Below are 25342 nucleotides of genomic sequence, written 5' to 3'. Positions count from 1 at the left end.
GAAGGCGTGACCATGGATAATCCTCACAGTGAGTTCTATATTTAGCCCACATCCCCTACAACAGTGTCTTACTTGAGTAAATTGCTTATTTTGTATTCCTCTGGCGAATGTTTTTGTCCTTGTGGTTATTTGTTGAATTTGTTTTCCTACAGAACAAGAAACAAGTTATGATTTAGTGACCTACAGGCAATTCAGCAATTTAAATCCCAGTATTTCTATATGGATCATATATTATGTAGACATAGGAATGTTTCTTTACTTACGTTGGTACGGCTGGTTCATCATCTTTGACATCAGGAGAGAGCAAGACAAAAAGTAGAACACAGAAGTAAAATATTAGAAAAGCTAAATATCCGTGGTGCATGTTTCAGCACAATTACTCCAAAAACATACGTACTTTATTTTCACATTTTTTTTAATTTGGTGTTAAAATCCACTTTCTGAAACCTGACATCTACAAGAGTTCCTATAAAGGAACACATACTGTGCGACGATGCAGCTGAAAGCTTTTGAATGCTTATAATAATAATTTGTTCATGTTTTTTAGTAATTTTTCTCTTGGACAATCTTTTGTAAATCTTTTGTAATAGTGTGTGTAGGTATATATTATGTTGTGTGATGTGTCAAGCTACTTGGACTTTGAATTTCCCTTTGGGGATTAATAAAGTAATTATCTATCTATCTATCTATCTGTATACTAGTGTGGCTGAGTCGTGCACCGGTGGGAAGCTCTGACATCACAGACATGGGAGTCAGCTGCTGAAAGAGCCTCAGAAGGAAAGCACTAAGCAGCAGACACAGAATTTAGGAGCCTCTTGCATTAAAAAAAAAAAAGGTTTTCGGACACTAAAAGCTGCTAATGGCTGTGACATTTGCAGTAGAAGGGCCGAAATGGGAAAAAAGAAAACAGTCTGGTATGGTCTCTTAAATAACCACGTCTTTAACGCCAAGTATCTACAACATAACCTCGCACGCTATCTGAATCCATGGGGTCCCTGTTTATTTCAGACTAAGCATATGTGTAGGAGGGTTACAGATGGCTCACTTAAAGCCATCTTTTAATTACACTCAGCAATTTCAGAGTGATTTTGAAAGAGCCGAGGACATGGCTGTGACATTGTGACTGACTTGGCATAAAAACACGAATCCCTTCAAAGGTTTTTTCGCAGCATCAATTATCTGCAGTGCATAGTGGATAATATCTCTTTATGCAATGTTAATTCCATTAAGATTACATACAATATATATATATATATAACATACAATATATAAAAATACACATTTTGAGTGAAAATGTTCTCAGTTGGACTACAAAATGAAGTTCTCTCATTCTCACTCATCACACAGCAGTGCAATACATAACACACAGTGCAATGAAACACTGCAGGAAGAGGAACTTGTGAACATTGTTGCATTGAGTGACAAGTTAGTTTAAAAAAACCACAGCCTTTGGGGTCGACAAGGTGGTTGGTGTATGACATACAAATGGAAATGTGTCAACAGGGTAGTAACCAGTTACAGTGAGATATTGTCCATGCAGTTAAAAATTGGAGATAATCAGCATACGCAGCATTCCAAGGCAGTAATATGGAGCAGATTATGGCAGTTATAATGTTAGACAAAACACATGGTTCTGTGATGACTTGGAGGAGGCACCGTTTTCACACCTCACACCACGAAAGCTATGTTTACTATGATGCCTTTGCAAGCGCACAACAAATAACAGGTTTTGTACTGTGTGAGATTGATGATTGAACATCGCTAATCATTGTCGTGCATTCATTATAATTTGATTTTTGTGTAATTTACTTTGCTTCGTTGCGTAAAGTGATGTGTTTTTATTTAGCAGATCATCGCACAGAAAAATTTGTAATTTTAGCAACTAGTTTTAAAACACAGAGTAGAAATGTCAGCCTCTGCCTCAGAGCCCTCGGCTCTGGAGTATAAAAGTGTTCAAACACAGCAAAGCCATCAAGAGACCAGAATTCATAATGCACGCAGACAGGGGCCAAAACCCCTGGGAATCCAGGATGCTAAAAGGAGATTTTAGAGAGGCTGTGCATCGTGAGCTTGGGGGTCCTCATTCCTGATTTGAATGGCACAAACATGGCAAATATAATCCACCTTAATCGCTTCATTTTTCTGGTAGATGAAACCAAACTAGAGGGCATGCAAAGGGCTTACTTGAGCTATGTTGTTTGTGTTTGTGCATGTAATCACAAGTATTGTTGTAAAGTTACATTTTTTCCATTGATCTGGTTTAAAATTATATTAACAGGTCACAAACAAATAATGTTATATGATAAACTAACGCAATTTTATTGAAGATGAGAAATTAGTATAGATGCAGTTATATCATCATAGTGCCTTATCAGTTTAATGAAGAAATACATTCTACATTAAATCATGTTTAGTGGTTAATAACATATTTTCAACTTTAGAAATGGGTTCTAGTAGCTACTATAAACTAAAAGTACATAATTTGTTAATATGCAACTGATATTTATACTCCACTTATTACTCTCTGATTAAGCGTGTTCATGGCTAATAAGTGGATTTTGATTGTGAAGCATTAATTTAAACTATTTTGAATCCCATTAAGTGGCGCATTGTAAGTTAGTCACCTTAAGCCATACTGTGTGATGGCCCAAGTGTAGATGTGTGGAGTTAAGAGCAAGACAATGGAGCATTACATCACACCGTATGACCCCTTAAGACATTGTCGTTGAAAAGAAGTTCATATATTTACTATTCTCCACAAATTAGATTAAGTAAATCTTGTTTTGTTTGAACTACAATTACAATTTGAGACAGCTACCACGTTAGCTAGGTCAATAAAAAGCAGGATGTACCCTGAAGCTCTATTTGTTTAGTTTGCTGTAGAGTCCAGAGTGATTCATATTAGTTGGGGTTTTGTATGTTGCTTGTGTTCATGTTTTATTCCAAAATGAACAGAAGACAAAGCCACATGAGTAGAGGTTAAACAGAACCTGTGGTGACCGAAAATGCCCGTGGGCTTTCCAGACATTTTCATCTTGTCACATTCTTATCGTGCGGTTTTGTCTGCTTCCTGAAGCACACGGACCTTTGCTTTGGCTAAATGGAAAAGCTGATCTTAAGCAGGGAAAACTAGACCAAATTTTTTTTAGCTAGAATAAATGCATAAATGGCTTATTTATGTTGACAAAATCAACAAAATACATAATTTATTTATCTGTTTTTCCCTTCCTGTGTATAGTTTTGCAATCTTTGGTCCAGACCCAGACTGCAGACACTTGTAACCTCACTTGGCCACTACAGTCGGGGAACTATGAGGTTTATGATGTGCTCCAACAGCCAAGTAGCTCAGTGATGCTCCAACTCTATTGGCCTCAATAAAGTGTACAGTGTTTACTTTTATTCTTTTAAAGAGGACTAAACATTTAAGTATTAATAACATTAGTTGGTCCTACTGAATTACTATTGAATTACTAATATGTCCAGGCTAGATGGGACTACCTGCCCATCTACAGTGTGTTTACTGGACTGTGGGAGTTTTGTTTTCAATTATATGTCAGTTAGCGTACAAATATGAGGGGGTGTATTTCGCAAGCAGGGGACGCAGCTAACCTAAATGATTGTGAAGCTGAAATAAGGCATGCAGGCGGTTTGGATTTGAATCTGGAAAAGTACAACTTAAGTTTGAGCAATGTTCTGTTGTCAAAGTGGATCCCTTTAGCTCCTACTCCCATGCCTGATGGAGGGGACATGCTTTATCACTTCTTTCAGGCACACAATTGAGTTGGGCTGTAACATTAGGACTGCTAACATACTAGAACAGGTCGAGCATTTTTAATCAGTTGAGAAAACTAAATGTTTGTAAAACATTTGACCATCCCCTGTGGAAACATGTCGGACCTTATGGGTTCAACCGAATGAAAAAGGAAATGAAGACACATGTTCATTACACACTAAATTAAATAAACGTAATACTGTGCTCATATCTCAATCAAGATCGGCATGTTTTGGATGGACTGTAGGCTCGTAGGAACATACACATTGACAAAAAAAAAAAAAAAAATAGAATCTCCAAAACCATGCAGGAGCTCTCACTTACCACCCATTTAGATTATGTTGCCATTTGGAAAGAAAGTGAAGGGGAAAAGCATAGTAACCAATTAAGTTACATAAGACGGACTGATATGTGTTATAGCTACAGGCTGATAACCTCACGTTTATGAACACTGCTATCAACATGGAAACACGTGCAGTTACCATTAGCATTCAGCACTGAACACAGATAGCCAAACCCTTGGAAAAGTTTGCTATGGACCCTCTGTTGTACACCTATGTAATGATATAGATGTATCAATTATTCACACGCATCTCATATGGGGCTTAATCTTGACAACGTTCTCCTTTTCTCCTCTCGCCACATCGCTCGAGAAGCAAGGCAGCAGGCCCTCTGATAGACAGTTGGCCACGACAGATCTCCTCTGAGAGCAGATGCAACCCTTGCAGTTCTTGCATCTCTTAACATCTCAGTAGCTTGAAATCGAACCGGCTCCTCTTTTGATGACATTAAACCTTACAGCCATTGTCATTTTGGTAAAGGGAGTTACTCTGTGATTTCTTGTACTAATTTCTTACCATATAGTTCTAAGCAAAACTTTAACCATGGACCATAATTATAACTGAGACTTTATCTGCGTTTCAGGGCTGTATGTACAGTAGTGTTTTTATAAAATAGTGTATTTCCTTAAAAGCAAAGATCAGACACCAGACAAAATATAAAATTGAAACTCCCAAAGGTTTCAAATTGGAATGTTGTAAATTGACCACAAATAATGTCATATCTACTTTCATAGTTTCATTGTTTACCTATTAGTGTCTACTGCTTGTAAAAGAGAAAAAGTCTTATTCACCATCAATAATGTCGTCCGGCCTCTTGCGTTTCTCGTACACAACGATGATGACGACTAGGATGATAATTTCTGCGAGCACACCCAGGAAAGGCCAAAGCGGTGCCAGGTGGCTGCGCACCCGAAGTATAGTGGTCTCAGCGGTGTTTCCTATCATGTTAGTAGCATTGCATTGGTATATTCCAGGATCGCTGCTTATATCCAGGTTCAGTATGTTGAGCTCCGTGTAGTTGTCTCTGATGGTGATGAAGAAACGTCCAGTGGAGTTGTCGATGTCCTGGAACACAGTGACCATTTCTCAAAGTTGATTACATTGAAAATGTAAAAGAAAAAAAGCTGAATTTGGAGAAGGTATATGGCATGCTCTCTATTGTGCGTACCTATTGTACCGAAATAGCTGTCTCTCTGTCTCCTTATATGGACATTCACATACTGCATATATGCAGTAGGCCTATATGTATGTATTATATATGAATGTGCATGTACCGTGGAGGATGTTCCGTCCATTTTACGCCATGTCCAGGTGGGATGTGGGTAACCAACAGACTTGCAGTAAAGCATTGCGTTTTCCCCCTCGTTCTTGTTTTCACTTCGCTTGTGGCCAGTGACATCAGGTTTTGCTGGAAAGGTAAAATAAATAAATAAAATGAATCATTAGCTGAGTTGGCAGAAGCAAGACATTCAAAGGCATGTTTTAACTCCTACCAGATGGCCTGAAGAAGGAAAACATGATTGGCTGTCATGTGGCTATGGTAATAAGTTGTGTTATTCAGATGTCTATTTAACAGAGAGATGTGTAATTACGAGTCTGTATAACAATATTGATGCAATGAAGCAGCTTATTTCTTTAGTACTTAATACCTGATGAGCTTAAAAGGACACACCCCAGCCATTTTGCTTCCATAACATGCTTTTTCCTGAGTCTAGTTATAAGAAATCCTCCAAAATCCACATCGGTGTTCTATCTATTTGAAATTGTATAATTCCTCATATGCATCTTTAAACCTACAATTACAGAAAACTTGTATTGCAAAATGATATATCACTGTGGAAGTTTATTGGTGACATTTATTAATCATTTATTTATTTGTATATTTAGTATCCCCCCTAATCAACTGCGGTGATTCCCTTTAAAATATAGACAAATGGACAAAATAAACCATGTTTTTTTTTACTATATTGAGTCCAGTAGAACAGGGGCTTGCCCATGAATAGGAGTGGACTATAGTTATTCATTTAAAAAAGGATAATCTTGAGTGTGCAGTCATTCGGTGAGCACATACACCCCAACCACAAAACCTCAGCGAGGGAGAATATCACTCTGGTTGAGATAAAAAGCATTTCAATACAATCCATAATGAGGTCAGGGAAGAGAGGGATCAGTATGATATGAGCGGTTCCAGATGTTCCCATTCAGAATAATTCCACTATGAATTCCACAAAAGAAATTGATCCAAAGGAAAACGGTGTAAATTAACTCTGATTAATGAATAAACTGATGATAAAAAATGCAACACAAAGGTTAGAAATTAAATAAATGCCGGCATATGTCATAAAGCACTGCAAGAGATGCCAAGTCCAATTGAACCATCAATAGAACACAGTATTTCCCAAAGGTGAGACACAGACTCCCCATAACTCTGCACAGCATCAGGAAGATAGCTGTTCCTGCTTTTCCACTAATCCTCAAAATTACAATAATTCCTTCCATGCAATTAAGCAGGATAAGAGAGAGGCCTGGAGTGAGCATTTTTCAGCTGCGCATGGATAATAGAGCAGGAGGGGTCTGAGCTCTTTGGTGACATCACCCCACTCTAATTATGGGGCACACGTGCCCACTGAGCGGGGGCGTGGCCAAGCTCATTTGTGCCTTATCCTGACTGTATTATCACGGTGACAGACAGCATAAAAGACCGCCCTCAGAGTGGAGCTAAAACAGGCAGAAAACCTCCATTTCACAGTGCTGACTACAATTACACTGATTATTAATCTGTGTGTGCTAGAAAGAGGTAATGTGACGTATGAATTTGAGAAGGGCGTGTGAGGAGAAGCAAGGTCAGAGCTGTCAGAAAAAAAATGGGAACAAAAATGGATTAAGATGACATCAGATTTAAAAAGACATCCAATCAAATCCGTCGTTCTGTATTTTGTTTCGATTTTGATGATTTCAATCAAATTGTATTAACTTCGACCATCAATATTGGTTATCTTGGTGAAACGGTGAATTTATCGGCATTTAACACACTTTGAGAAAAACGAGGTACCAAATACGTATCTGTGGTAAGCTTAGTATCACAGACAATAAACTCCACTACTGCCACAGAGATGGCTGGGACCGGATTCAGAGCCTTAATCCTACAACATCACAGAACCCTCCATCTGTTGCCTCTGAGCTGAGTCCTGCAAGGATGATCGTGCCAAGGACACTGTAGGCGAGGGATCTCAGTGAACTGCTGCCAAAAGCGCAGTGCAAAGCTGGCTAGCAGAACAGTGGGCTTGCTACCTAGGTCACACAAGATCTCAAACACCTCTATCAAATCACGGGAGTATTTAAGAAAGTGAAGAAAATGCTTTGTTTAGAGCCAGTACCGTCTCTCAAATCCTACCATATTTTAATGTGTTTTAAGACCTCCGTGACCTATTTAAAGGGCATGAATCATCAGTTTAGTTCAGGAACTGACTTTTTCCTCCAGGGGACAGACATCAAGTCAGAGGCCTGCAGCTCAGTGATGGCGAGGACACTTCAGTTTGAATGCCGATGAGTCCCATCATCTCACAATCCAGTGAAAGCAGAACACACACGGTCATCACCCATGTTATGCAATCATGCAACGCTTGAAGACAGCCGTGAAATAAGAGGCAGGGCATGTTCAGTACGCACCATAGCTATGCCGCGGCAAATTGGCTTAAGCATTACGCACAGGCAAGTTTCTCTTGGACAGGGTTTCACTTGCCCTTTCTCAAAAAAGATTCCTTATTCAAGTTGATGGCCGTCAGCTTGAATGAAACCAACACAGCACTTCCTTGACTAGGTTTTAGTGTTCTCTTAAATCAACTTTCTGTGCTTTTACTCCCATGATGAGTTATATGAAATGTAAAAGTAATCAGCAAACCTCAAACCGTCAGTTTAACGTGCGCAACCGCCTTCATGGATGCCTCCTAGTGGGCTTGGTGTTTTGCAGGCTTTGGTCCGCATATGCAGTGCCTGTCCATTTCGCTACACTGTCTTCTCAGTAAAAGCCAATAGTGACAGCCCCAGGATTGCCTCGTCATCACCACTGCACAGGATGAATTCAAACATCTTTGTCAACAAGAACCGCTTTCACACTGCTTTGGATGGTTGACGTTGGCGGGACACTGTTATCTCTCCATCTCTCAGTAGAACAGCACAGAGGATGAGGGGAAAGCTGAATCTACAGCCAGGGCCTTTTCTGAATCTGACTACATTGTGGAGTGAATCAATTGTCAGACGATGGCCTTTTCTGTGATACTTGTGTCACGCGTGTGTCAAAGGTTGTGTGTCAACATGGGACAAAGAAATCTTACCTTTTACTTCGATCGTAGCGTTTGCGTTCGGTGCCATAGCAAATGTGTAAACGCACATGTATTCCCCGGAATCATCTGCCCGCGATTTAATGATTCTACAACAAAATACAAAACACCAATTGATTCAATAACTTTAATTTACCAGTCACTTACTCTGTAAGTAGTCAAGTCATCAAAGTAAACTAACCTCAGTTGAACTACAGTAATTAGTTTGGACTAGAGTAGTAGATGCTTAAGGGGCCGACAAACCTATGGGAGATAACGTGTTGGCATACGAAGCAGCAGCTCTGGATTTTACAGGGAAGGGCACTACAGGCATTTTAGCTGTAATCCTCAGATAATTGCTGATGTAATGTGACAAGGAAGTGACCAATTGGTCTCATCTAGTGGCAAGGGAGAGTCTGGTATGTCTACAGGGGTGACTGTAGCTTTGTGCTGAAGTGATTATATTGTGTGACAGTAGGAACTAACAACTAGTTGCTACTTAAGGGGATGGTAGTTTCTGTGTCATCAAACGCATAGGTTTAGATCCATACTTGGCTTAAAGTAGTGATATATGGGATTTTCTTCAATTAAAAATTAAAAAAAAACAGGTGACAAAGTTAGAAGTTACTTAAACGTTGATTTCAAACAATAGCGACCTGGAGATTCTCGCAAATCATTTTCAAAAAAATCAAAATTTAGAGAACTATGTGTTTATGAATTGCCTCAGTAACGGCTTGAAGATGACATGTATTTTCTCACTTTGACAAATTGTGGTCTTTCGCATGTTTATGGGAAAAAAAATTGCCGATTGTATGTGGTCTGACCCATTTACAAGCAAACACTAACAGTCATCCAAACAAAACAACAACCTCAAGTTACTATTTCTGAAAATATGAACTACACTTTTATCGTCGTGCTTTCCAACATTTCCTCTCAAGACTTTCTCCAGACCCCCACTGTTTGAGGTTTGACGATGCAGGGCTACCTCAGCATTGATTTTTTTTAAACTTGCAAAGCCACTTTCATTTTACATAAAACATTTAGATACATCGTGGGTACAGTCTTATTCCATTGCTGGGAGCACTTTCTGTCCCCAAAATATGTCCTACCTACTTACTCCATAGAGGCAAAGCTGTTTGTCACCTGTATGCCGTGTTCCTCAGCTCTGTCCGTGTGTTTTTGATTTCCTGTCCATTCTTCACCCAGAAGCTCTCCTTGTGGGGCGTGTGGGCAGTGGTGAGGTTACACTGCAGGGAGATGTGTTTGATTGGGTTGTCCGCTGACAGGATGGTCTGATCAGAGGCATTGATCTTTGGTTCTGTAAGACAGAGACAGTCAAACCTTATCACAGAAGTGGGGCTCAACACATGTCCAATGCTTCCTCACATGATGTAGTAGCTGCAGGGTGTGTGCTGTTTTTAAACGATCTGTGTAGGAGGGTGTCTATGAAGTGAAGACAAAAGTGCACACAACAAATAAACAAAAGACAGAAACAGCTGTACACCTTATATTCAACATTCATCTTTAGAGTGGAAAAGAAGTGATGAAGCAGTATTTCTGGATGGATCAACATTATGAGTATAATTGAAACTGCTGACAAAACTTCTATCTGATATTGAGAAAAAACACACAATTTAGGGCGATATGGTCAAAATCTTTCATCACGTATATGTCAACGGTTTATATCTTTGTGGATTTCTAAATGTTTAATACATAAATAGTCTTTGTGAAACAAACACAAGCATGTGTTTTATGCCCATGTGTGAATGAAGTACTTAGTCAAGTATTTTCTCATTGAATTAATAACCTTAGTGCAAAATGATAAGTGATATTTTAGAGAAAAAATATGTCCAGCTTTACATTTCTTTTGCACTTTCGATGTGTGCACATAAATACAGAGTAATCCGATTAAGACAATAGTTTGATTTAACTGAATTTGAGTTGGTATGTGCTTGTTATTATCAGTTTAGACAATTACAATATCACAATATCTCGATAAATAATTTTATCGCAACACACAATACGATAAATTATCTGAATGAATTATTGCCCAGCCCTAAATCAAATATTGATTTGACTGATTTGACCTATCTTACATGTATCTCTGGTAAGAGCACTGTAGCTGATAACTGCGGTCATTTTAATGTTTAATTTGAACAGAGGAATCTGGATCTGCATCTCTCTGAGATGGCTGATCCTAAGTTCGAATGTAAATGTCATCAGAATATAGAGTCGATGAATATAGCCATATGCATAGAGATCTGAGCTGCAGATACACTGAACAGTCCTTTGACATTTTACATTACGGCTGAACGACTACCTACATTACTTCACCCTCTAAATTTCTAAGCACACTGGTTGCTAAACAATACCAGGGTCCATTTCTCAAGGACGTTCAGGGAAGCAGGAGGTGTCATCTGAGAGCGAGGCGCCCTTTGCTCTGCCTTGAGTAGTGAGCAGGAAGCCTCCTCTGCTCTGCCACTCCTCCTCCTCCTCCTCCTCCTCCTCCAGGGCGGGCCAACCATGGCAACGATGGAGCCCCCGAGGGGAGGAGCAGAGAGGAGAAGCATCATAATCCTACTACCGGCTGCTGCTGCAAGGCCACACTAGCAAGGCAAAGGGGATGAAAGGGGAAGGACAGGCTACTGAAACCTGCAAGTGTCTTCTATTAGCATTCATGGCACCTTCTTTTAGCATTGCTGTATAGTCAATAGCTAAGGGGGTATCGCTTCCCTCCCCCTTTACATCTCTCTCTCTCCCCCCTCCAAGCAGAACCAAATGTACTATAAATAGTATCTTTGAGACATGCATACACACACAAGGTACATAAATTAACATTTAGCAAACACGGCACAGTGGTCCACAGGCAATTTTACCAGAAGGTTGTTTGTAGGGCACCTTGTCAGAACTTAAAATGTGGAAACAGTTGGATAATGTATCGCCATATCAGAATGTAACGAAACATAATGTGTTGCTCCAAATGAGTCAAGATGTAATGAAGCGTGATCCCCTCTCCTCTCGTTGGTACTGAAATGCAGCATTTAGATCGATATTGTATCCGATTAACTGACAGATTGATGAATGAATTTGATTGAATATCAAGTAGAGCTTTGTTCTGTTACATTTTGCCAAGTCGTATTAGATATATTTAACTGAATAGCAGTGAAATAGAAACCAACTTGGCAGAGTCTATATTTAGGGGAGCATTACGTCATTGTAAAAAAAGGCAAAGCTAGCCCCAAATCATGATACTGTAGCACATTACAATGCAAAAGGTGGAGCGCCAGAGAGATGTCCCAGTCGCTGTGCTGGCACAGAGAGAATAGTGGGCCTCCTGAGCATGTGGTTGAGCTAAATGGTTGGAACCCATGCTTCATAAGAATATGCAATTTTCAATACATTCTTACGTCTAATTTACAACACACAATTGTATTACTGCACATCAGTATTCACATATAATTTTAGCTGGAACAAGCTAAGTCTCCCAAACAGTGTTAAAGCAGTGTAAAATAGCTTTTAGTTAAGGCGATGAAACATCTGTGTGTATTTATTTGAGTATGAAACACTCACCCTTTGGAGGCTTGAAAGGTGTTTCAAAAGGGTTTGAGATTTACCGAGAAACCAGCTGGGTTCAGCCAGAATTCAGGCTGAACACAGCTGGTTTCCAAATATGAAAAGCTTTTCAAAAAATAAATCCCCAGAAACCTCAGAAAAACATTCCTGCACCGCAATCTACTCCTCTGATGTCTACAAAGTATGATCAGTTAACAGACACTTCACCAAAATACAGCGAAATTAATTACTTTAATGGGAATTTTAGATTTCTGAAGATTGATGAAAAACCAGTGTGACACTGAAGAATTGCATTGAGGCATATTAGTGGTTCAAAAAAGTTTCCACAGACATTTTGAAAACTGTCCATCGCTGGAGTCAGTTGTATTTTACATGGATACATAAATTAAAGCTGGAAACAGCTGGTGTTCTTTGGAGGATATGCTTATTTGTTTCTTGCTATGATGTCACCACTTCAATGTCTTCAGACATTGAAGTGGTTCTCGTTAAAAAAACAGCACATTCCACAAAATGTCAAACTAACAAAACCACAATTTCTTTGAGATTTTCATACTCAAATGATAATGTTATATTCGGGTATCACTTTAAGCTCATTTAAAAAGTAACTTAAATGTTAAAAAAATATGTATCTTGAGTGTATTTTCCATACTAAGTCATGAGAACCGATATTTCGGACAACTTACTCGGATTCCCATGTTTCTAATGGGAATGAATTACTACATACATATACTGATTATGGGTGTATTGATTAAGAGTGATTTACATTCACAAACAAAATAAAACCAAAGGACAAATCAGACTTTGACATGTTTCCCAGATACAAACTATACATTCATATCAACAAGCTATGATGTATAGTCTGTTATATCCATGTAATAACTTGCATAATATTACATGCATATGTGGCAGACACTTACTCCTCAGTAATGACAGAATATATTTAGTGAGTATTTGAATTGTATTTTGTAAGTATGTATTGTGGCAGGGAAGTAGTAAACAAGTCAAATTGAGAAGTTAACGGCTGCTGTCCTTTACACGTCCTATAATAGTTTAAATCCGATCACCTTATCAAATAGTGTTCACACAGAAATACAAATGTGTCCGTCCAATCAGAGGAGCCAGCAAGGATCGAACACCTCTAAGCTCCTCAGAGAGCTTCACTATGACGAACAACATTCCTCATGTCCCTGTGCTCCACTGGGCAGAGGAGTGGAGCATGTACAGATTAGAAAGATCCATCAGAAATAGAGTTTGTTCAAATGTTTGTGTGCATAGAGCATATAATGTCATTACTGATTCACAGTCACACACATAATGGCCGAGAAGGCACAAGGTTACACGGCGCTCGGAGACCGTTTTGTAAAAGTGAAATCTCTGCCTCATCTGAACGAGAACTGAGACACTCAAGGCCCTCACGTGGTCCGATCCTTTATTGGATTACCACACACAAATGATTTGAAAGCAGAAAATGTTTGCTTTTATCAGGAAGGAGTTGACAGCAGGAATCACTCTTTTACACCTTAACGGATCTCTCCTTGTGTCTTCTCACAGACCCATTTACACTGTTACCAGAGTAAGAAAGCCGAATCAAAAGCACCATTACTTCAAAGCACCACTAGATTCCCGCTGCATTTAGCAGGGCAGGGCTTTGGAGTGAATAAAACAATCCACGTAACACAGGAGACACAACAAAAATGTTGATTGAATTAGTATCACAAATAAATCCGGGAACAGGAAATGAGTGAAGTTAGGATACAGAGGAAAAGATAATGCTCAGAATCTTGTAAAAGGACACACAAGACAGCAAGAACAAAGGTTTGGTTGTGGGAGGAAAGACAGAAATGTAGATAGAGACTGGGTAAAGTTCCTGGGTTTGTGGTCCTTTACAACAAAAAGCTCAAGGGATTTGGGGGAAGACATGGAGTTTAGTAAAGAACATTAATATTTACCAAAACAAATGAATTGAAAACAGAACACAAAAGGAAACCCCTGGCATACGGGATTTAAACTTTAAGCAAGGTAAAAAAAAAAAAAAAGGAACAAACAACATTAGTGGTGTTTGTTTTATTTTTGTCTTGCCAGTGAGCGCTGTGTTGAGGGTGGGCTCTTTGAGAGGTTTGTACGAGGTTAGTGGTTGGGATAGGGAATTAGAAGTTGGTTCATCATCTAGGTACTAAAGGACATAGACCACTCACTCTGTAGCACCAAAATGGTGGCCTGGGCGCGGATCCAGGTGGTGGCAGGGTTTTGTCGGAGGTCATTGCGCTTGGGGTCGTTGCTGGCCCGGCACTCATAGGTCCCAGAGTCCTCCAGCGTGAGACGCGTGATGCCGAGCACACTGACCCCATTGGTGCCGTAGGCCGTGTTGATGGATACCCGCCGCTTACGGGCTCCGTCCCACAGCTGCTTGAAGGAGTCTGCTCGGTTGATCTCGGCATACCACCACTGGATCTCAGGAGTGGGGTTGCCGACCACGTCGCAGTACAGCTCAAAGGTGTCCCCCGTGAGCTTAGTCTCAGACATTGGCGACTTCACAAACCCAGCTGGAGAGGAAAAGTGTATCGGGGGTGGTAGGGAAGGAAAGGAAAGGGTAGAAGAAGTAGGAAAAGGCCAAGGGATGGAGAAGGAAATCAAATAGGATCAGAGTACATACAAACAAAAGAGTTGATGATTAAAGGCAAATAAAAAAGAAGCAAGCATCAAATCATTGATAGAAGAAAAAACTAAAGGTTAATGATTAGCAGTCCGTTCAGCGTCTGGGTGCCTTGTCTGAAGTCCCCGGCAGCAAGTAGTGCTGGTTTCTTTTCCTTTTCTCCTTTTTTCTGTCTCTCTCACGTTTAACCTTTATCCGGAGGAGCGCAACAGGAATTTGTAATTGTTCTTTTCATGTGCCGTGTGTAAACATGGGAAATAGTGCATTGAATATAGTACATGTAAAGCACACTGCTCCTTAAAATGTCATAACAAACTCTATTTGCACATTCTCTCTGAGTTTAATTGGTGGCCTTAAAAGGTTTGTTTGTCAGTCTTCTCAAGTAAGTGACCGATGACTCAAACCCTTTCTACCCTCCCTGTGTGACAACAATCAGTGGCACCACTCCTACTTGACCCCATTGACATACACACTGACAAGGGTGCCACACGTGTGTCATTGCAGAAAAGAAAGATGCATAGAAAATCACATGATATGTCAAAATCATTGGCTTGGGAAATGTTCACCTTGAGCTTTAAGTCTCTCTGACACCACTCTGTCACAGAAAGAAATGTCACTTATGAGTTATTACAGCTGCTGAAATTAAGACATATGTGTCTTCCTGGGTATAGTGAGCATTGTCGGAAAACGATTATTTTTTTGCCTCCACCAAAGATGTTAGAATGTTTGTCCATCAATACAATCTTGATTTTTTTTAAATTAATTTGTGGTTGGGAAAAAACCATGACACAGCCATTAACAAAGTAATTGTTATTTTCAGAATTTATATTTCCACAGTCCTGAAAATGTTTCTTGATCTTTACTACCTTTGGTAAAAACTATATTGTGTATACTCTGGTATGAGTTTGTTTGATTTTTTCATTAACATGTGAATATTCCACAGTGTCTCATAAGCCATCAATCCATTTTCTACACCAGTTTGTTTTGTTCAGGGTCACTGGAGTGCTGGAGTCTATCCCAGCAGCACACATGGGTATGTAGGGTACACCCTGGACATGTCCCCAGTCTGTTACGGGGCTAATGCATTCAGACGGACAAACACATTCACACTCATATTCACACCCACAGGAAATTTAGAGTCACCGGTTCACATAATATGCATGTCATTGGACTGTGGGAGGAAACCAGAGTTCCCGAAGGAAACCCGTGCAATTCATTCCTAGGATATTCCAGCATCTTAAATGACCCTGGGTTTTTGGAAAGAAAAAGGCTCACATCAATTTTAAAAGTCTGCATTCTGTGTAGTCATACAGATGTTTGACTTCCTTAATACAATCACATATACTGATGCCAATGGTCATTTGACATGCCAATTAAAATAAATTCACAGAAATTGTCACAAATATATGTGACTGTATGTATGTATGAACCTAATCTCTTCATCCATATTAGCTTTTACTAGTAACACCATGAATTAGGTCAACCAGCTCTCTTTTTGGATAAGCTGGACTTTAAGAGCAGGTTTTCAAAATCCACATATGGCCATAGTGGTAAAGGAGAGTTGGGATAAAACCACACACAGCTGACTTGTGCTCTTCAAGCTGAATTGACTTCATATAAGGTGGAAACGGAATAAGCAGATGGCATTGAATCTCATACGGTGTTGTACAAATAGCCCCCATTTGTCCTAATAATCCTACAGCCTCGTGGAACAGGGCTAACCCATCTACAATATAAAATGCAGTGGAATTAAAAAGAAAAAGGATCCATAAGTATTATTACCACAACTGTGAGTGTACCGTGCTGTGCTTGTGCCTGATTCATGACCCTGTTTCACATCAGTAGTTAGCCCAACAATACAGAGTCAGCCTTAATGAACCTCATCTAATGACAAATCACCTGGACCAGAGACACTGTTCTCTGCCGCCCCTGCAGCCTGTCAGCTGCAAAGCTGTGCTTGAATATAAAAATAAAAGAAGACAGTGCCTTCACTCTGCCCTGAATTGTAGTAGAGGAAACGGGAACAAAGAGCCTGTGGTCTCTTGGGTGTTAGACTGTGTGTTGCGTCTAAATACCACAGCTTACAGGCCCTCCCATATCTGTCTGCCCTGCTCAAAGTAATGTATCATAAGCACATGAACAGATAAGCCTCTGGAAGCCTGATGAAGGAGTGTAAACAACGACAACCAGCTCTCCCCCGCAATGAAGGCAGTTATATTTCATTTAAAGAGAATAAGATGAATACCATGCAGAGGGTTTACAGTACATTGTTCTCTGTGCACTGGACTCAAAAAGGCTGTCAGAGTGCAGCCAAATGATTTCACATACTTAACAATAGACAGATTTTAGTTTGTGCCATGGTGACACGTCTTCTGCTTAACACCAGTGTGTGACTCACATGGAGATTAATTAGATGATAAGAAAGAAAGAGAGGATAATTTTGCAAATAAATCGAATAATGAATGCAGTATTCCTGCAAGAGATGTGTCTGAGGATATTTGGCGCTCATAACTTGTGTTTCTGTGTGCGATGCCTAGAGATATGCAGAGTAATTAGCATTTGTTTCTTTTCTCTGGAAACATCTGGGCCCATCATGCTCACCCCATAATCCCAGAGGGTGAATCCAAGCCTATCCGCCTACACTGTTAAAGCAATATTTCAGTTTGACAGAACATTTACTATGGCATTCTTTACTATGAGTATGGCTAGGGCAGTAAATAGGTTCGGCACATGGCACAGATAACTAACGTCAGCCAGGCATAAGTGCTCATAATCACAGGATAGTATCTGCTTTAAAATAAGTGATGAATATCCTCCAAGGTGATGGCAAATTGAAATGGGAAAAAAAAGGAACAGATGACTTCATTTAAATTCAGGCTGAGGGAGGCTGTGTGGAGAAATACCCACAGAACAAACTACAGACGACACTCGGCCAATGAGCAGACCAATTTTTGTGTTGTTTAGACAAGGAACTTAAACTGGCAGAGAAAACAAGACACTAAGCAGCCAGCCGGTTCTCATAAATTTCAAAGGCGTGCTGAAGACGAGCTGGATGCAAAACACTTTTTCGTGAACTTGGCCGACACGACAAAGCCGCCGCACAGTTAATGTACACGTGTACATACAAATAAAAACAGCAGACAACAAGCTCTCAAACACATAGATTAATAAAGGAAATAATAAAACAGCAAAGTAAGTGACCAACGGTAACATTAGTTCCCTTTAGAGAAGCAGACCGAGCTGTGGTGGGGTGATTCTCTCTGCTCGGTGTCACAGGGTAAATGAAGGGGTGTTACATCACTAAATGTAGCATTCTCAAAATAATATTAGGGGTCAGTTACAAACCGACATTCGTGCAAGAAGAACCATTGCGTTTTTCTCTATTTTAATTCACAATGAGGTCAACATCTCCGAATTAATGTGTGCAGAGGTGCGATTGCTACGGCCGGTGTGCAATCAAACCACGAAGGTCAAACGGTCACATGATGCAGCAGATGATTTCACAGAAATCATTTCGCACAAAATAATGAAATCCCTCGCAGTGCTGTGTCTGACTCCCTCGCGACATGTGCATGATAGAATCCCAAAATAACCTGTAGTTTTCTGTCACAAGCTCTGTCTTCGGCTGTGTGGAAGTCACAGTCATTACAGCCTACATACTCCACTGATGTAGGTAGAGGAGAGCTTCCCTGAGGACTGACAGCAAGCCACACACCACCATCATGCAGGCGGAGAGTGAGTCAGCTTTCTTCCTATAAGCGGAAAAAGCAGCCAGTAGGAAACCCCCCCATGGGCACTGAACTATGTGCTAGTAGGCAGTTGGTGTGTGTTTGGGTTAGAGTGCATCTTTGTTGTACCTGCAAGGTACTGTGACAGATATGTGCACTCACAATATTGTGTCGTTCTGACGGTCGCTTATACTTTAATATCTTTTACTCACTGTTGTTAGATGAAGGAATTGAGCAGTTGTTTTACGATATCGTATCATACAGTATTACAAGTTGCACAAACTCATGTTTTTCCATCCTTATGTCCATGTATTTTTTTTATAAGTGAGAGATTTTGGTGAAATTTAAAGGCCACCCATATCCAGAGAGGTGTATCAGGTATTCTTGATGATTTTTTGGTGAAGCTATTCTGGGAATGTGTCAAGGTCACCAGTCAGTTGCTCTGCCCTGATAGAGGTCATCAAACAAATAAGTTGTCATTTAGGGACGCTTTGCATGCACACGCTCACAGCTCGAAGAAAATGTTAGATGAGGCCTACGTGAGAACACCGGTGTGAATTTATTTTGGGTGTCTATATATCAGCCACAATATCTCAGCCTTATTATGTTTCCCCCAAAATTACTGCGTTCTCTATCGGGAGTTAATTCCCGGCCCTTCTAGAGTGCTACATAACACAACTTTAGGAAATTCTGGGGGATTTAAATATTGTATTGAAATAAAGTTTTGTACAATTGGAGAGCAGTCGCATGGTTTACCCATTTGGTGATTCTAGTGTGAGTGTGAATGTGCACAATGTTATCCTCATTTAAGTGTCAACAAGTTAAAGATCCTCAAAGCTTAAAGGGCGATATGTGGTGGTTTTAATTTCATGACTAATTAACCGCGAGTCACGTGAACTGCACATGACTGTCAGCCATTTACGTAACTTCTACAATATTTACACTTTTTAGAGTTTTCGAGACTTTTCCCACTTGAGCTAAATTACACTTCTGTACACTGAGACTGGCATATACTTATACGACATGGTCGCTGTTTGGCAGCTGAAACATACACTGCTTTCCAAATGGCGTACGTTTTATTTACGACATACTGTAGCTGGCCTTACAAAGTACCATTGCATGGAGTATGCGTTCAACTGGGACAAACTACTTCATCATAACATTGCACCTTGAACGTTGACACTCTCGCTCATATATCTACTGAGCAGACCACCGTGGGTCAGAATAGTCAGAAAAGCATGCTGGCTTGCAAGCTGCAAAATGTGAACAGATGCAGGAGGACATCCTGGTATTTTTGGCATACTGTATTTGATATAATATGCATTGAGACATACTGAATCTTTATTGGCTTATTAAATAATACACTATATATGTGCATATTCACTGCTTGCATCTGAATTACCCAAATCAATTCATGAATACATCTTATTAAATGTAATTGAATGAATAAATACATACATTGTTTTAATGTACACTATGATAAAGTACATTATGTCTATAATTGCTAAAATTGATGTAAAACAATGTATGCTTGGACATTGCTAAATAGTAAAGGTCATAGTCATAGTAATGTTATAGGCTTTGTTTAGTAAACTGATTCTTGCAAAACACACAGTGTAAGTCCCGAAACGCCATTGTCTGTCCCTACAGTGAAATTTGATGTTATGCAGAAAAAATGCTATTATGTAAAAAGAAGTTTACTTCAAAATTGACAAATTCATCAAGTATTCATATAAGAAGTTCAAATAGAGTTTGGAACATACACTTTGAAGGTGTGATATGGGGTGTGCAGCAAAATTAGTGCCAGAGAGGCTGTGATGATGTAAAGCCTTGAAGACACGGATGACGTGAGTGGCTACAGCTTTCCTCACTGACTTCACCACACCACTGAAATACAGCAGATACCTCGTTTGATGTCACCGCATTGGAGCAACGTGACAAAATATTGCCATTACTTGCAAAGCTGAATTTCCAGAAGAAGAAAAAAAGGCTCTGGGCTGACTTTCTCCATTTTGGTGGTAATACTTGGGTCTGTCATTCAGATCACAGAAGAGAGGCAACAGTTTAATGAGATTTAAATCCCTATAACCCCTGTGCTGGGTAGAAATGCTCTAATCCCATCCTCTAATCACAACCAGCGAGCACTTCCTATTTCTCTTTCAGAGGTCAAAACAAGGGAATTCAAATGATTTGATGTTAAACCAAAGAAACGCTGAGACAGGTGCATCATGGGACACTGATTCTCATCATCAAAGTAACAAAATAATACTAAAATTAGAAGAGCCGCACCTTCAGGAGAGTCTCCCCTACTACTAGTTGTTCTGTTGCATGAATGCTGTTTCTAAATCACCTATACACTTCCAAATATTACTTTTTGTCAATTTAAATGAGCCTGGTATTCTGAACCTCAGCTGACACCTTATTCTGCTGGCTGGCTAACTAAAATACTCAGGCGGATGGGAAAAAGCAGGCCGGGTGTAAGTGAAAGTAACCTCTTTGAGTATTCTGTCTCTGAACTGCCCTTGGGCAGCACACTTAACTGCTGGCTGTTCCGGCAGAACGGGGCTGCGACTAAATTGGGGAATTTTCAGCTGTGAATGTGTGTAACTGTCTGAATGTGTGCTGAAAGAAACAGCATGCATGATCAGCAAAATTCTTCCCTTAAAAAATCATTATTGAGAAGGAAAAAAGAAAGAAAGGAACACTGCTCACCTTACAGTTGCGCATCTAAATACCTGCAGTGTGTTTTATGCTGTTTGATGCTGCTCCCAATCAGTGCGGTCCATATCAGATTTCACAGTGGGCAGGCGTGACTCAGTATAAGAGCTGGCTTGAGTCCTACAGCATATTTTCCAGACTTACAAATGTGCCTTTGTCCAGCGCTTAGACAGAAACATGATAATGGACAAGCTGCTGCATCATATAAATCTATCGATTGAATGGTATGTAGCTGTAAAATGCTTATCTGAAAACACACTGTTGACCATAGAAGAATTAGAGGGCCACTTATTGACAAGAAAAACATTGTCGTGCATCTATGTAGGCATTGCTTTCTCTACATTGTGCCTTTATACTTTCTGCAACCTTAACAAGAACCAATCTTTGCTGTTGTGTTTAACTGCTAACAGTTAAATTGCAGAAAACAAATATAAATAGTTCATTTTTCACATGGAAGTAATAATATCAGCTCGCAGTGCTAAAGGTTGTCTTGCCATCATCTGTGTGTGTCGATTCACACAAGACAATCAACAACAAAGTTGGCAGCAGCAGCCGGCTACATGCTTCGTGGGGGGAACTTATATAAGACACAAAAGCACTTCCTCAGGTCGGCCCCAGTCACCTTCTCAGCAGCCTCTATTTTCTTTGCATAAAGATCACATCATCTTTTCAGCTCAAATCGTTGACAGCCACCTAGCGAGCCTTTAGAAGGCTGTGCAGCTGTGCACAAGGAGGCCGTCCATTAAGAGTTAATGAATTCACTTTCACAAAAGGACCTTAAAGCCACAGTTCTCCGTGCTGTGTCTCGGCGGTAAAAATAGAAACGAGGCAGAATGGACGGACGCTATTTACAGTCCTCCAAATATCTGTCGCAGGAACTGGCCACCTATAGTAGGCCTTCTTTTCCCTGAACATGAGGGAGTAATGGCACGAATTCCCCCAGCTTCCCAGATACAGTGATTACATCTCATGTGCTTATAATTATTATTATCCCCCACGCCGCTGCCTGAACTCTCTGCAGAATCACAGGGAAATCAACGATTGCATAAGAAGCCATGCCATGTACCTATTAACTTTAATCTGAACTGTGAGGGAGAAATGAAATGGCTTTAGGATGCATGCGATGAGAGGAAATGTCTGAATACTAGCAACAGTGTTAAACACCAAGTGCAGCCTGTTACTGTGCTGACACCTGTGATGAATGCTGGGGCTATTTACTGGATCATGAAATGCCTGTAGATTAGCCAGGACTTCAGGATGTCTACATTAAACAGACAAAGCACCCACACATTTAGTGGCATGGTGACACCAGCATGTCTCCCACTGACCCCTGGTTGTACAGTATGTGTGTTTCTGAGGTGTGACCTGGGCATCAGTGAGTGGGCACTAACTCTGGGCAAAGACCACATGAAGTGTTTGGAATGCTTGCACTTAAGCTTTGTCAAACAATGGAGGGCTTATTGGGTATTTGATTTTCCAGATAGCAAGATCAGAGAACATCTCAGTGAGCGTGCACTCACTTCAAGCACCTCAGAGAAATTAACAAAGAAGAAAGAAAAGAAGTCAGCAGGATAATATTTTGTTATATAACTGCTGTGGTATTTCAATTTCATTGTCTCCTGTCAAGATGAAGACGGAGGTTGTTTCTATGCTTTCTTGTAAAATTATCTAGATTTTACTTTATTTTTTTGTTTTCCTACAGAAACAGCACAAACGGGTCCAATGTTTACACTTAGTTTAATTGCTTAGACATACATATTCTGAAATATTTCAAATATTAGAGCAATAAATCCATAAAAGGTTGGACAGCGCTAGAGTGAGGTTTTACACCACCTTCTCATCACAATGCATGTCTTGCATGGTGGGTTTGCGATTATCCCACAGAAGAGACAAAGTCGACTTTAAGCATTAACGTTTGAAATCCCTGCCCTATTTTTCTCTAAAAAAAAAAAAGGATTATATCATGTCAATGATATTGATTTGTCAACACACGTGTCTTGGCACGTGGGTACTGAAGCTTCTTACATTATTTTAATACCGGAAGTGATTGTTTCATTTGTATATCAAAGCGCCTGCATCTTAACAATCATGTCAGGGTTGCTCGAGGGACTCAGTGATGTTCTTTTAAAAATGAAAGAAGAAAAAAAATAAAGATTCCACTTTCATCTCATGAGTGGCTGCTGATTTCTGTGCCCCTCTGGGTGATGTGATTCATCAGACTCTGAAGTCAGGACATGCTGTGTCAGAAGAGGGCAGCCTGGAACACCCCAACAGCATGCTACTTACATTTACCTAAACCAAACCATGTCATACTTATTGTGATGTATGCGTGGTGAACTTTTAAAAAATAAAGTCCCAAACGAGCATCCTCGTTTCCCTCATTTCCTACTCCCCGTCTTGAAATGTTTGGAAAGGACAAACAACTGACACTCAAACATCAATCCTCTAACTAAATAAGGCTGTTGTTTGTGCATGTGTCTCATTTGGCAATAAAGCACAGACAGAATCAATTGGGTTGGAGAGAAAGAGCAACTTGACAGGAAATGTGGCATAACAGAGGAGTAGTTTTGTCATTTCAAAAGATGCATAGGCCCGATAACTGTGATCAAGAAGGGCTCTGTATTTACAGTCAGCCTACACACTCTGGGCTTAGACACAAGTCTTAAGCCTGTGTTGGGTGTTGATAATATGTTACTAGCTCAGCAGCCATAGCAGTTTAGTCTTGCTTGACACACTCTGCTACCCAACCCCCTCTGACCATACACACTACACTGCACACTGGCAGCCCGAGGCTACTACTAGCATATATGTCATTATTCAGAACTTATCCCAAGATGTTATGTATACCTCAGCTTTGTTCCCAGCAACACTATCATCTGTTCTAAAACACATTTGAAAACATGTTCCCTCTCACTGACACACCTACAGTGCGTTAAGCTCCCTGTATCAACATTTAGGCTGAATTCCCTTTTGAACAAAATGTTCTCCAAAGCATGTGAATACTTTCTGTGGGCATATGAGAGCAGGAGGAATTATACTCTACAGCCTGCTCAGTCAGTTGGCAGTCAATAACCTTGCAACAAAACACACACAAAATGAAGAAAAAAACCTGTCACGTCAGTTTTCTTGCGAGTTCATTCGTTGAGAGTTCCGTGTGGTTGTCAGCAATTGAACATTATTTTTGTCTGGCCTTGTCGAGATGCGTGGGGCTATAGTAGTGGCGTTAACGCAGTCATTCTCCAAATCCTCTTTAGAAACATTTCATCCTCACGCAAGTCAAGTCACTTTCCCTCAACGCGTTGTTTACAAGGATGCCACGGTCACACCTGCTTGCTTACCGTTTTGAGCCGAGATGAAAGGCAGCATCAAGTTGCCCAGAATGAGGAGCACCGCCAGCATCACTGCGTTAGGATGCATCGCAGGGGCTCGATGAGAGTACTAGGGTCTCGGTCGGACGAATGTGGGAGGAGAGATCGTGTATTAATCACAAGATCTAGAGAGATGGGCCCAGCATAGCACCGGGTGCTTTTAAAATAGTCTGCCGAGGATGATTTAAAAAAAAAGAAAAGAAATGTCTCCCCGATTCAAAGACCTCGTTGAGGACAGCGATGGGTAAAAGGTCCGGCACGAGGCCAGCGGCTCAGGGATGCCGATGTGCGGCCATAGGCGGTGAAGAAAGCCCCGTCGGATTGCAGAGGAGAGGTCTTTGGATGTCAGGGAGATTGTCCACCGCGTAGTTGTAAAGATTCAAAGATGCGCAGACCGATGCGCATTTGCACACTCGCGGTCACGGTTCGCTGATTGCAATGAAAGTAGCGCGGAAATTATTCCCGACGGGAGATGATGTCTCCGAAATATAAATCTGTTCCAAAAAGAGGAACAGATGCTGGTAGGACTGCGGTCAACTGAGCCCACATCCGCCGAGTGAGCCTCCGTTACCATTCTGAATGCACCTCTATTCCAGGTGTTACGGTACGGGGGCGGTACGCAGCACAGGGAAGCCAAACTCAAATGAAATGATGATATTCACCATTTCATAATTTCACAATAGTCAAACGGCTATAAAAGAAGGTCATTAAAGTTGTAAAATTAAAATTCCAATGCTTGTTCAGGGTGACCTCTGCTATGCACATGTGTATGGCTTTGGAGATATTACTGTACAGGTTTTTTTTTTGGGAGCGGATGGAGGGGGGGCAAGAGGGAGGGGGGGTGAATGCAAAGTCATCTTAAATTAAATA

At 40.4% G+C, this 25342-nt stretch overlaps 1 protein-coding gene across 2 annotated transcripts; it reads right to left on the bottom strand.

Annotated features, from left to right (window-relative positions):
* Positions 1 to 72: 72 nt before the first annotated feature.
* LOC137803753 (neuroplastin-like) lies at positions 73 to 25033 on the bottom strand. Of its 2 annotated transcripts, none has more exons than XM_068602510.1 (8): positions 24443 to 25033; positions 14201 to 14548; positions 9576 to 9750; positions 8448 to 8542; positions 5388 to 5521; positions 4905 to 5178; positions 264 to 285; positions 73 to 146 (listed from the first exon to the last, which is right to left on the bottom strand). In XM_068602510.1, the coding sequence occupies exons 1-8, from the start codon at positions 24519 to 24521 to the stop codon at positions 86 to 88; spliced, it is 1188 nt and encodes a 395-aa protein (XP_068458611.1). In that variant the 5' UTR covers positions 24522 to 25033; the 3' UTR covers positions 73 to 85. The 2 variants fall into 2 exon arrangements, with proteins under 2 accessions (XP_068458611.1, XP_068458698.1); XM_068602597.1 differs by having other exon boundaries at positions 264 to 273.
* Between the last annotated feature and the right edge of the window lie 309 nt (positions 25034 to 25342).

The sequence above is a fragment of the Clinocottus analis genome, unplaced genomic scaffold (genome assembly GCF_023055335.1).
Source record: "Clinocottus analis isolate CAN_PGR_092001 unplaced genomic scaffold, fCliAna1.0.p SCAF_1, whole genome shotgun sequence".
Classification (NCBI taxonomy): Eukaryota; Metazoa; Chordata; class Actinopteri; order Perciformes; family Cottidae; genus Clinocottus; species Clinocottus analis.
This window is presented reverse-complemented; position numbering and strand designations above follow the sequence as displayed.

What these genes read in the sequence shown, in the direction of transcription:
- LOC137803753 (XM_068602510.1), bottom strand. Translation starts at nt 24,521, where the DNA reads ATGCATCCTAACGCAGTGATGCTGGCGGTGCTCCTCATTCTGGGCAAC. An exon ending in TTTCATCTCGGCTCAAAACG is followed by an intron (nt 14,549 to 24,442) that starts GTAAGCAAGCAG and finishes TTTCCTCTCCAG; the next exon opens with CTGGGTTTGTGAAGTCGCCA. An exon ending in TGGACGGAACATCCTCCACG is followed by an intron (nt 5,179 to 5,387) that starts GTACATGCACAT and finishes ACTGTGTTCCAG; the next exon opens with GACATCGACAACTCCACTGG.